We start from the raw sequence: 12,524 nt of genomic DNA, 5'->3' as shown, positions 1-12,524 counted from the left end.
ACATCACGACAAACAACACACGAGGCCAACTCTTCGCAAAAGGTTATTTTTTACAGCTGAAACTTTACTACAGTGAGTTCGTTTTAACTTACAACTTGTAACGAGGAAAAGCCAACTGAAAATTACACTGTTTGCTAAAAAGACAATACAATAGAAAATATGACGAAAAAATATTCAAGCATAAATTTTTCTTTCGTCGGAAGGTAAACTTTCAAACGGAAAACAAAAAAGACAGTGTTTGTCTTTTTTGTCATTTAAGTGGATTTTGGTTGTCAAAGTCAGCGGAAAGACGCGGGCTCATGAAATGAAATTTTTGTCGCCCACCCGGATTTGACAACCACAATTGCGATTATATAAAATATCAATGCCAAGCACAAAAACTGTTAGAAATTTTATCTTTAAAACATGCTGCAAACTTGTTTGGTATACGGATGCTGAAGTAATGCCAGAAAAGGAAACATTTCATGACACCGTTAAGCAACGTAAGATTGTTTACTATTTAAAGTGTTCAGTGTTTTGTTTTAAGTCAATACTTGAAGTGTGATGGCTTATATTTTGTGAATGTTTTTACTCCTAAGTTATAATTTAAGTTATGTTTATCCAGTCTTATTTCTTCTTTACTTAATCGCTTGCTAGACGAGGCAAAGCAACCAGTTGAAACTCCTTGTTTCAACTGAGTTGAAATGGAGGATTTTTTCATATTTTTCTGAAAATATGAAGCAAATATTAAGGACAGAGCTGTATTGAAATCAAATGCAGTGCAGGATTAATTAGTGAGCTCTTTGGTACATGTCGTACAATAAAAAATACCTGTATTAAACAGCTAGCCTGGACAATTTGACAGATTATGGACAATCATAATGATGGTGTGTAAAGTTTTGCTTTATGCTAAAAGTTTTATAAATGCCATCTGGTGTTTCTGTAAATGAATTGTTTGTTACATAGTGTAGTAAACAGGTTAGTACATCAAAATCAAGATAAAAACTACTTTGTTCAATAATGTGCCAAATTTTGCTCCTACCTTGAAATATTTGCTCAAGAAAAGCTTATCATGACATGCATGAAACATTAAATACAGTACTGCATCATCTGACAAAATCCATACGTTTTTCAATTCCAGGTGATTAAAAATTCACATAAGATGCATCGGTTGCAATGAAGTTGAATGTGGAAGAAGCAAAAATTGATGGCAAAGAACTTTTTATGTCTTTTGAAGAATTACAATATCATTTAAAAGAATAAGAGTAGCAATCTAGTAAAAGAAACCACATCTGCCTTCAACATGAGACTTTTCCAATTATGTATAGTTACTTTGTACAAAATACTATTTTAGATAAACTTGATTTTTAAGTCATTCACTGATATTTTTACCAAAAGACAAAAAGAAAAATTCAAAGGCATAATGTAAAATTCAAAAGTTTGTCAAGTTGTTTGAACCTAGAAAAAATTAGTATAGGTAACTGTAATTTGTAAGGACACAAGAGAAAAGTAGTGCAAGAAGGTTAGCATTTTTGAGAATTAATATGTTCTTCTTGACATACATTACACAAGGCCATAATATTATAAATAATGACTGTACAATAACAATTATACAACATGCTAAAAATCTTCACCTACATTATTATTATTTAAACAGGTTTGCCTTCATGCAGCAATAAGAAAAGTGTTATGTCAGAGAAACCAATGCACTTTAATTTAAGAAATAGTATTTTCAATGGGAAATTAATGTAGTTCTGTACAGTAGTAGATCCATGGTTGTCAATGACAATCCAGTTTCTAATATCTTGGCTCAAAACAGAACCAGCAACATGATTATAGAATTTCTGAATTTCGTTCTTTTGCTCTCCTAGTTCAAGATATTTTCCTCATAAGTTCTCAGTAGATTTATCAGAATATCATAATACTTTATAAGACACCCAGAATCAATCCTACCAAAAAAAACTCAAAAAAATTACATACCTAATTATAATATATTTCCAGTCGACTTAAGTCGTAGGGGTAAGCTAACTTTTTCTAACTCCTTTTTGGACATTTTAACTAAGATTTACCCATCTATTCAAGAAAGACAGTTGTACCAAGCTGTTCACAAACAGTCAAAAACACAAGTAATGCGCATGGGATTATGCATTAAAGCTTAACAACACATTGACAGTGTAAAGATTGCCGTTTGATATTTATTTCTAATATAGCTAAAGCATTACTTGACAAAATATACGTTATTTTACAGTAGATTTACCTCATTTAAATGTGTGTGTCTATTTCACAAAAATCTGAAGCGTGATTTTCAATATTTTATGTTTACGGTATCGTGGTTGTTTTCGCTGGTTGTCGTAATATAAGCAGGAATAGAGATCAGGATTCGGGAGGGGGCGAATGTTAAAAATTTTTCTCAAAGTGGAAGTTTTGACAACCAAAATCCGCCATTACCGCCATGTTTTTGACCACGGGGTCCAGGCCCCTTTGCCCCTCCAGGTCTTTTAGAGCTCAATGGACAGCCCTCGTCTGCCTCATGTCCAATCTTTAGGTAGTGCGTGCACTGGTTCTCGACCAGGATTTTTTTCTCGACCGGGATTTTTTTCTCGACAGAGATTTTTTTTCTCGACCGAGATTTTTTTCTCGACAGAGATTTTATTTCTCGACCGGGATTTTTTTCTCGACCGGGATTTTTTTCTCGACCGGGATTTTTTTCTCGACTGGGATTTTTTTCTCGACCGGGATATTTGCTTTTCTGAACTACCATCTGCAAATTCTCAATGATAAACACGTGTTTCTCAACATCGGTTTGCTTTCTCAACGGAGACTTTTTTCTCGACCACCTTTTTTCCGAAATGGCTTGCCATATTAAATTGTCCAGCAAAGTGCGAAGATCATATCTTCGTTTAATTTGATATCATGTAATATGGCGGATTGAAAAAATTTGAATAGTGTTGTGGTTACGGACGAAATTTTGTCCTCAAAAAGGTATTGATTTCTTTTTCAATATCAATTGTCAGTTCTTAAATATTTCATTACATTTTTGTTCACCTTGTACTCCGTTGGCGTTAATTTGACCTTTTAAATTGACAATCATTAGTCACCATGTTTCGAGACAAAGCCGATTAACAAAGACTCAGCAGACGGCAAAATATTCTCCATGCCTGTATTTGTGTGCTATTCGTATTCTTCCTTTTGTTTTTTGCTTTTGCGGCACCAATTTAATTAAAACTATACGCTACAGTTTCTTCAAATGACCATTATTGAAATAAATTAAGAAACAAAGACTGACAAGCAATTTGATATTCTGATGAAAAGTTTTCGTTTGATATTTGATGTCTTCAAGAAGTGAATTTCAGCATTGAATTTCCAAATTGAAAAAGAACTTTAGATGTGCCTCGACTCTTTTAAAGATACAAATAAAAGCGTGTCTTTTGTCTGATTTATATGGACATGATATTTGTATGTTTGACTTCAAAATTATGAGTCGCTTTTATCTGATGTGATTCATGTTGAAAGTTTTAACATATTTTTTGTCTGGTGTTTAGTGTCTTGTGGAAATTGATTTGATGTCGAAACTTATGTCCTTATCTGTTCCAGTTTTAGTGTAGATTGATCTTATGTATAATTACAATAGCTATGTTGCTGTATATAAAAATTAAAGTCTTTATCACAAGAAATCCAGTGCAGTGTCTTCATTCCGTACTATTCACTATTGTAAAGTATTTTGTGGGATTTGTCACTTGTTACTCCTGCTACACCATTCGCTCATTATTAAAGAAGATTGAACATTCAATTATGCTATTTTACTTAACAGTAGAACAGTAGAATGTTCATTAACTTGAAGGAAGAATCAAGAGCTCCAGTAGACAATAGCATTTATTTATACTGCTTAGCAATTGTTAATATTCAAGTTGCATTAATGCGCATTCAATTCAAGAAAAGTTTGAATCATTTGGATAAGAAGACATTTAAATAAACAAATGTATGTGTTGTGCAACAGATAGTGTGTTGTAACAGGTATAAACTGTTGCGCATCGTCTGTTGCAATCGCAACACTGCACTTCTCTTTTCTTACAAAGTATGTATATACATGTTGTGCTATTGATTGTTAACTGCTGCTCTTGATGATAAGTATTCTACAGCACTATTGATAAGTCAAAACATGTAATTGAATGTCCCATGTTATTAGATGATGAGCAAATGATATATTTGAAGAAATGTGTTAAATTACTTTTTTCTGGTTATTTGCTAGGAATAAATGTCTGCAAAGCAGAAAAAGATAGGAAACGCCAATTCAAATTCTATAGAGAAAGCTGCCAAATCCATATCATCTTGCACAGACCATGTTAAGGAAACTTTCATATTGGCAAGTCATAGCTTACACGGAACAATCTTAAATATTCACAGCAGATTTGTGCCTCCTGTTTTTGTTCGGCAAATGGATTATATTATTTGGTGATTTAGGAAAATTAAGAGGAGAATTTTTATACATATACCATATATATTATTTTGCAAAAAGTTATAATTCAAATTGCTGGCATCCTTTGTAACAAATAGAATTCTCTTTTTGGTGAATCAAATATGGCAACAGACTCATGGAAGGTACTTTCTACTGCATTTTGTTTATGAAAAATTTTATTTTCATTTCATTTTGCTGTTAATGTTTTCTTACTAATTAGAAACATTTTATAACCTTTTCTTACAAATTAGAAACATTCTATAATGTTTTCCTACTAATTAGAAACATTCTATAATGTTTTCATACTAATTAGAAACATTCTATAATGTTTTCATACTAATGAGAAACATTCTATAATGTTTTCCTACTAATTAGAAACATTCTATAACGTTTTCTTACTGCTTAGAAACATTCTATGATGTTTTCCTACTAATTAGAAACATTCTATAATGTTTTCTTACTACTTAGAAACATTTTATAATGTTTTCCTACTAATTAGAAACATTCTATAATGTTTTCATACTAATTAGAAACATTCTATAATGTTTTCTTACTACTTAGAAACATTTTATAATGTTTTCCTACTAATTAGAAACATTCTATAATGTTTTCATACTAATTAGAAACATTCTATAATGTTTTCTTACTACTTAGAAACATTCTATGATGTTTTCCTACTAATTAGAAACATTCTATAATGTTTTCTTACTACTTAGAAACATTTTATAATGTTTTCCTACTAATTAGAAACATTCTATAATGTTTTCATACTAATTAGAAACATTCTATAATGTTTTTCTACTAATGAGAAACATTCTATAATGTTTTCCTACTAATTAGAAACATTCTATGAAGTTTCTTACTAATTAGAAACATTCTATAATGTTTTCCTTCTAATTAAAAACATTCTATAATGTTTTCTTACTAATTAGAAACATTCTATAATGTTTTCTTACTAATTAGAAACATTCTATGATGTTTCCTTCTAATTAGAAACATTCTATGATGTTTCTTACTAATTAGAAACATTCTATAATGTTTTTTTACTACTTAGAAACATTCTATGTTTCTTACTACTTAGAAACATTCTATAATGTTTCCTACTAATTAGAAACATTCTATAATGTTTTCTTACCATTTAGAAACATTCTATAATGTTTTCCTACTAATTAGAAACATTCTATGAAGTTTCTTACTAATTAGAAACATTCTATAATGTTTTCCTTCTAATTAAAAACATTCTATAATGTTTTCCTACTAATTAGAAACATTCTATAATGTTTTCTTACTAATTAGAAACATTCTATGATGTTTTCCTTCTAATTAGAAACATTCTATGATGTTTCTTACTAATTAGAAACATTCTATAATGTTTTTTTACTACTTAGAAACATTCTATGTGAACAAATGGGTCTCAGGACTATGGTATCAGTGACCATTACCTTTCAAATGGTGTTCATGTATTACACAGGGAAACAGGTGTCATTGAAAAACTTTGTGTAAGTTATTTTAACAATTCAAAGTCAGTTTGGTATGGAGTTTTTATGCACTGGTCAAGGACCCAAATTACTGCAAAAAAATGCTTCTTGACTTTTTTTGAAATTTTTTCATGGATCATTTTGTGACATGGAGAAATGCAAAAGTTTGCTGCAGACTCTGCTGTTTTTACAAAGGTGTTGCTTTTGTAGAGTAAGTTCCTGCAAGATAAAAATAAGATGTACCATGAAGAAGTAAAAAATTTATCTATGACCAAAAAACTTGTTTCTTAATACACAAAAAATATGTCACTTTGTTCATCTAAAAGTGCATTTGCATGATATCTAAAAGTTTGCCAAAAATGTTTTTGATTTCAATAGCCTTTGTAGAGGAAGCTGTAACAGTTTTGCACTGTTTGGTGTCTTATTTTTTGTTCTGGTCAATTTGAAAAGCTTTCTATCGAAACTTGCATTTGGACTGTTTGCCCCAGTAATCTATGTTTTAAGATAATTCTAATGATATCAAGTCCCATTATTCGACATAGGCACTTAAATCCAACATGACAGATATTGTATCAATTTTTAACCTAAGATTGTGAAAATACCTTCAACTGAAATTCACATGCCCATTTGTGTAATATTAATTTGCACCCTGTTTGAGGACATTAAACCACATTTGAATTCATTCAACCACTTTTGTATACATTCATCTAAATTTGAATACATTCATCTACTTTTGTGTACATTAAACCACATTTGAATACATTCATGTACATTTGAATACATTCATCTACTTTTGTGTACATTCAACCACATTTTAATACATTCATGTACATTTGAATACATTCATCTACTTTTGTGTACATTCAACCACATTTGAATACATTCATCTACATTTGACTGTATTGTACTACATTTGACCAGCAATGAGTGCTTTGACATCAACATGTGTATTAATGACATCTTCCATAATGTTATTGATATATATTCCCTAAGTTCATCCCCTCTAAAAGCACATTCAGTCTTTCTTCTATAACATTTATGCATGTTTTTTTGCAGCAAAGATATGGCTTTATTGAGTGTGCTGAACAGGATCTTCGAGTGTTCTTTCATTACAGTCAGTACAAAGGACATTCAAGTGAACTGTAACTTGGTGGTTTGTAAATTTTGCTTATTTTCACCCTTCAACGACTCTTATATTACTTGTTATGTGTGCAACTACACCATTAGTATTATATTGTTTTTCTGAAACGTTGATATAATTTCATTCAAGTATGAGGCTTGTTGCCTTTCTGCTATTTAATAAGGGGAACAAGCTGTTTTTGATGGCTTATCCAGTTATTCAGAGCATTTGTTTCATCAGTCATTATTTGAAAAGCATTCTTTGTCAAGTAATTCATTGGGTTTCCTCATATGACTTTTCACTCCCTACCATAATCAGTGGTGACACTTTATGACATATTGGGAGAGGGAAGCTCATCCTCAAGGCATGAGATTTCTATGGAGATTCCAGGGCATGCCTTTGTTGGTATACTTTTAAAATTTGATCTCCACCATCTGAATCCCACCACAGTTCATGTTATCAACACGTGGCATTCACGTGCCTTCACGATGTTGTATGAGGGTGTTCTTTGCTATTCTAACTTGCACTGCTCTGTCTTTTTAATGTGAATGTGATGGGTATTCTGAAGGACTCTGTCTGCAAAAAATGTGTGTCCAAATGTTAGTGTTAGTTAAAACAACTTTTCAAACTCATGTATAGTCTTTGTTTTATTGTGGGGTAAAACGAAACAGAACTTTTGTTTATTTACCTAGTCAGAACAAACCACTGATCATTGACTTGTATGGGAGTTTCACACTGTAATCCTTCACCATCCGCCCCACCCCGCCTATCCCCTTGTTTCTACTGCTACTGCAAAGGCCACTGCTCTGGTCTATTATCTGAAGTGTAAAGAACATTTCGATTGATATTGATAGTCGATTAAATCTTTTTTTGTTTAGACTGTGTGGAGTTTGAAGTGACATCAGATTCTCGTAAGGGTAAACCAATTGCATGTCGAGTGGTGAAATTGGAACAAGGCTCTGTTACATTTGAAGTAAGTGACCTTGACACCTTGTGTACTTTTTGACGCTTGCCGTGTATGCACGTTCATCCTGGTTTGGTTTACAAAGTTTTACGAGAAATTGAGAAATCGTCTTTGGTGAATCATCCATTTATGTTTCCTTTGTAGGAAAAAGCGAGGAAAGAGTTGTTGGTAAAGTGGAAGTTGAGGCGAGGTTGTCGAGACACAGCTACCCCAAACAGGTGATTTTCATCGTGATCAATTAGCTGGGAAAATGTAATAGTCAGTGGCGAAGCAAACGCGTTAATTAAGGGATGGGGAGGGTGGGTAGATAACAAATTCATCTATGCACGTCTTTATGCATGGAACACAATGGAACTCAATACGGCAGGACATGCATATGTGGAATATATAGATGTGCTCACCCTCCCCAGTTATCGTGCTCGCTACACCACTGTTCATTATGCATATTGCTTTAAAATTACTCGTTGTTAATGGTCGTGTATGAATTTTTTGAGTTGCGTATTGCTGTTGTTTTATTGTACTTTGAATGTTTGTGATGTCGTTTTCAAAGAGTTTCATCATTATTTTTGTAGCAGGTTTGCACGGTCAGGGGTTGGTGTTTAAAATCATTGCATAATGCAGGTTTGCACGGTCAGGGGTTGGTGTTTAAAATCATTGCATAATACAGATTTGCACGGTCAGGGGGTGGTGTTTAAAATCATTGTATAATACAGGTTTGCACGGTCAGGGGTGATGTTTAAACTCATTGCATAATACAGGTTTGCACGGTCAGGGTTGGTGTTTAAAATCATTGCATAATGCAGGTTTGCACGGTCAGGGGTTGGTGTTTAAAATCATTGCATAATGCAGGTTTGCACGGTCAGGGGGTGATGTTTAAACTCATTGCATAATACAGGTTTGCACGGTCAGGGGTTGGTGTTTAAAATCATTGCATAATACAGGTTTGCACGGTCAGGGTTGGTGTTTAAAATCATTGCATAATACAGGTCTGCACGGTCAGGGGGTGATGTTTAAAATCATTGCATAATACAGGTCTGCACGGTCAGGGGGTGATGTTTAAAATCATTGCATAGTACAGGTCTGCACGGTCAGGGGTGGTGTTTAAAATCATTGCATAATACAGGTTTGCACGGTCAGGGGGGTGTTTAAAATCATTGCATTATACAGGTCTGCACAGTCAGGGGAGTGGTGCTTAAAATCATTGCATAGTAAACGTCTGCATGATCAGGGGTGGAGTTTAAGTTCATTGCATATTACAGGTCTGCACGGTTAGGGGGTGGATCTTTATGATTCTAACCGTTGCTCCTTTTCTTTCAGGAATTGTTTTTTCTTCCACATTATCAAGCTGGTGTTTTATCAAAGTCTCACATCTACAAAGGTGATATTGTGTCTTTTTACATCCTGGAAAGCAAAAGGTAAATTATATTCTTTGCTATTGCGTCGAAAGCTTGTACTGTTTCTCTAGATTGTATCACGTGCTTCATCGCGTGCATTACATTACGTGGTTAAGCAATGAATGCACAGTCTTAAGAATGTTCTTTCTATTTTGGTGAAGTCTTTCTCCTTATTTCTACGTTTTGATATGCTACCTTACACAAGAAAACGCTTTGGTTAACGCTTATAACATGAACGTTAGTTTATTATTTACACGAACCATGTCCAATTTACGAGCCATGTCCAAATTGTTGTTTGTTTGATGCACTGCTACAGTTCATAAACCTCTATAGAAATGGACAATGCTGTGCCGTGGAGTTGTTGCTGCTCGAAGCTTTGCCTCCTGTTTACGTTCAAGGAATTGTCTGCTCGCTCAAGGAATCGTTTGGTTTCATCGACAGAGCTGACAAAGTGAACGAGGTTTGTGTTTGGGCCGTTGCAGTTGCTCCCTGTAGATCAGTATTGATAATTTATTGTTTAATACAAAATGAGTTTTATCAGTTATTTCACTTATGTATACGATTTGATCATTTGTAATTTATTTTACACACGATGACTTCTGATTGGCATTTGACGTAGGATTGAAAATTTTCGGTTTGCAAACGAGTCACGTGACTCAACTGACGTATTTTTGTGATAGCTGACGACAGCAACAAGTTTATTTTTGGAAATTCGTAAAATTTGTTTGTAAAACTTGGCCAATTATTTTGTCAGGTAAAGAAGTTGCAGTCTCAGTGGAGCGTCTACCAGAAGGTACAGTGAAATTTGATGATGTGAGCAAAGACACATTTCAAGGCACCATCGAGAAAGTACATTGTCGGACAAAAGACAGGAACCGTTAAATGGTGTGATATTGTACAACACAAGCAATGGTAGTTCACAGCTGCCATATTGGGAGAAAGATGTCTTGGGGGAGTTCACCGTCTTGACTTGGGATGTTGTTGGTTTTAAAATTGCTACAGGTAAATATGGTTTGTTGTAACTGTTGGTATTATTTCAACATGTGCAAGATCAATGAGAGATGATTTTGTTGATCTAGGCAAAGAACAGTTTAAGACTGATCGAGATATCTAGTATATATAGATTAAGTTACGATCGATAAACCAGGCGGGAATCGTACACAAAATATAAATATTAAATTACTAAGTTAGTTTAGTTTAGGTTTCCTTCTGTAGTAACACTGGATCAATAAGAGCTTATCTTTACTGGATCTTTAGGAAGAAGAGTTTAGAACTGGTAGAGATATCTAACATAAATAAACTTGGTTTAGTTCAGGTTTGTTTCTGTGGTAACACTGGATCAACAAGATATGATCTTAACAGGATCATAAGAAAGAAATGTTTAGGACTGATAGAGATATTTAGTAAAAATAAAGTTAATTTAGTTTAGGTTTCCTTTAGTAGTAACACTGGATCAATAAGATATGATCTTTACTGGATCATTAGAAAGAAAAGTTTAGAACTGATAGAGATATTTAGTCTAAAGAAAGTTAGTTTAGTTTAGGTCTCTTTCTGTAGTAACACTGGATCAATAAGAGATGATCTTTACAGTAAGAACTGTTCAGAACTGATAGAGATATCTAGTATAAATAAAGTTAGATCAGTTTAAGTTTCCTTCTGAAATATTAGCCTAATTGGTTGTTAAAATCTAGGCTCTTATATGCGAAGTTTTACTTTACTCCCTACTTCAGCCTCATATCTAATCTTAGTTAAAAATAACTTTGTTACTGTATCAATGGGTGCTCCATCGACAATTCTTTAAAACTTCAACTAGTCTTCCTTTGCTTAGACATTACCATGTTTAGACGTAACATTTTGTTTTAAACTAGTTCGTTGTCCTCCTTATTGTTGATTGAATGTTTTGGTGTCTTGTTTAACGTGCATGTCTGAACATTTGAAGAAAATACCAAACGTGTATGTACCTTACAGAATAACCAAGCTTTCAAACTATAGTTTTCCTTTGAGTGTTTCCAGTTGGATATGGCAACATGTCCATACAATGAAAGAAATTAACAAATTTTCCCCGTGATATCGGGAATATAAAGCACGCTTCCATCTTTTAGCCACTCAGTCAAGCGATACATCTCTCTTCTTTTCGTGCAGATCGGCGTGATTCTTTAAGAAGAGCAACGGAAATTCATCTCATCAAGGAAGTGGAAAGCAGCAATGGATGCAATGTCAGAGAAAGAGTAAGTTTTAATTCTCCTTTACATTTGCTAGTGTTTAGACTGCGTCATGAGGAAGCCATTTCTCCAAATTTAGCGGGAAATTGTTTACCTTTATCACTGTGATGGCAAATGTTAATTGCTTTGAGTTATGGTTTGACCTTTACCCCTCCTCGTCTATGAGTATTTTATCCACCCACCCCCTTCAAAAAAATTTACTCCCCCTCAAGTTGTACCTCCCTAAAAAAGGTATACTTGCTCTCGAAGCATTCAAATTTTCACAATGTATCGTTGAAAATAAAGGTTTGTCCAAAGTATTTTACTGTCTTCAATCTCTCGTATTTTGTTGGGAAATCTTTTATTTTCGACAACGCTAACATTGTGCTCCATGGGCATTGGCATTGAGCATTTTATTTTATGAATGTCGATGTATAACTATAGTGCACAGAATCGACTTAAACTCGTTTCCTTCTTAAAGATCTATGTTAAAATTATTGTTGGTGTAATGTGATTAAATGCATGATTTTTTGTTCCTTGTTAGGGGTTTGTTTCGGCTTTGAAAGACGGCTATGGCTTCATTCAGTGTTGTGATAGGGATACATTAAATGCATAATTTTTGTTCCTTGTTAGAGTTTGTTTCGGCTTTGAAAGACGGCTATGGCTTCATTCAGTGTTGTGATAGGGATACATTAAATGCATAATTTTTGTTCCTTGTTAGGGTTTGTTTCGGCTTTGAAAGACGGCTATGGCTTCATTCAGTGTTGTGATAGGGATACATTAAATGCATATTTTTTGTTCCTTGTTAGGAGTTTGTTTCGGCTTTGAAAGACGGCTATGGCTTCATTCAGTGTTGTGATAGGGATACATTAAATGCATAATTTTTGTTCCTTGTTAGGAGTTTGTTTCGGCTTTGAAAGACGGCTATGGCT

At 33.6% G+C, this 12,524-nt stretch overlaps 1 protein-coding gene across 6 annotated transcripts; it reads left to right on the top strand.

The window, feature by feature from the left end:
- Positions 1 to 2,885: 2,885 nt before the first annotated feature.
- Positions 2,886 to 12,167, top strand: LOC124454663. 6 transcript variants are annotated; one of them, XM_047005437.1, is made up of 8 exons: positions 2,886 to 2,961; positions 4,229 to 4,578; positions 5,847 to 5,934; positions 6,970 to 7,066; positions 9,315 to 9,412; positions 9,725 to 9,851; positions 10,146 to 10,393; positions 11,534 to 11,608. In XM_047005437.1, exons 2-7 carry the CDS (start codon positions 4,572 to 4,574, stop codon positions 10,191 to 10,193), a joined length of 465 nt encoding a protein of 154 aa, XP_046861393.1. In that variant the 5' UTR covers positions 2,886 to 2,961; positions 4,229 to 4,571; the 3' UTR covers positions 10,194 to 10,393; positions 11,534 to 11,608. The 6 variants fall into 6 exon arrangements, 4 of the variants coding, with proteins under 4 accessions (XP_046861393.1, XP_046861394.1, XP_046861395.1 ...); XM_047005438.1 differs by having other exon boundaries at positions 11,494 to 11,608; XM_047005439.1 differs by having other exon boundaries at positions 5,824 to 5,934.
- Positions 12,168 to 12,524: the final 357 nt, after the last annotated feature.

Source organism: Xenia sp. Carnegie-2017, unplaced genomic scaffold, assembly GCF_021976095.1.
Source record: "Xenia sp. Carnegie-2017 unplaced genomic scaffold, XeniaSp_v1 HiC_scaffold_3, whole genome shotgun sequence".
Lineage (NCBI taxonomy): Eukaryota > Metazoa > Cnidaria > Anthozoa > Malacalcyonacea > Xeniidae > Xenia > Xenia sp. Carnegie-2017.
The sequence above is the reverse complement of the archived record's forward strand: the minus strand, read 5'-3'. Positions and strand labels throughout refer to the sequence as shown.

Excerpts from the sequence above, each read along its gene's own strand:
- LOC124454663 (XM_047005437.1), top strand. Across the intron at positions 9,413-9,724 it reads TACATCCTGGAAAGCAAAAG|AAATGGACAATGCTGTGCCG; the intron begins GTAAATTATATT and ends AAACCTCTATAG. Across the intron at positions 9,852-10,145 it reads GAGCTGACAAAGTGAACGAG|GTAAAGAAGTTGCAGTCTCA; the intron begins GTTTGTGTTTGG and ends TTATTTTGTCAG.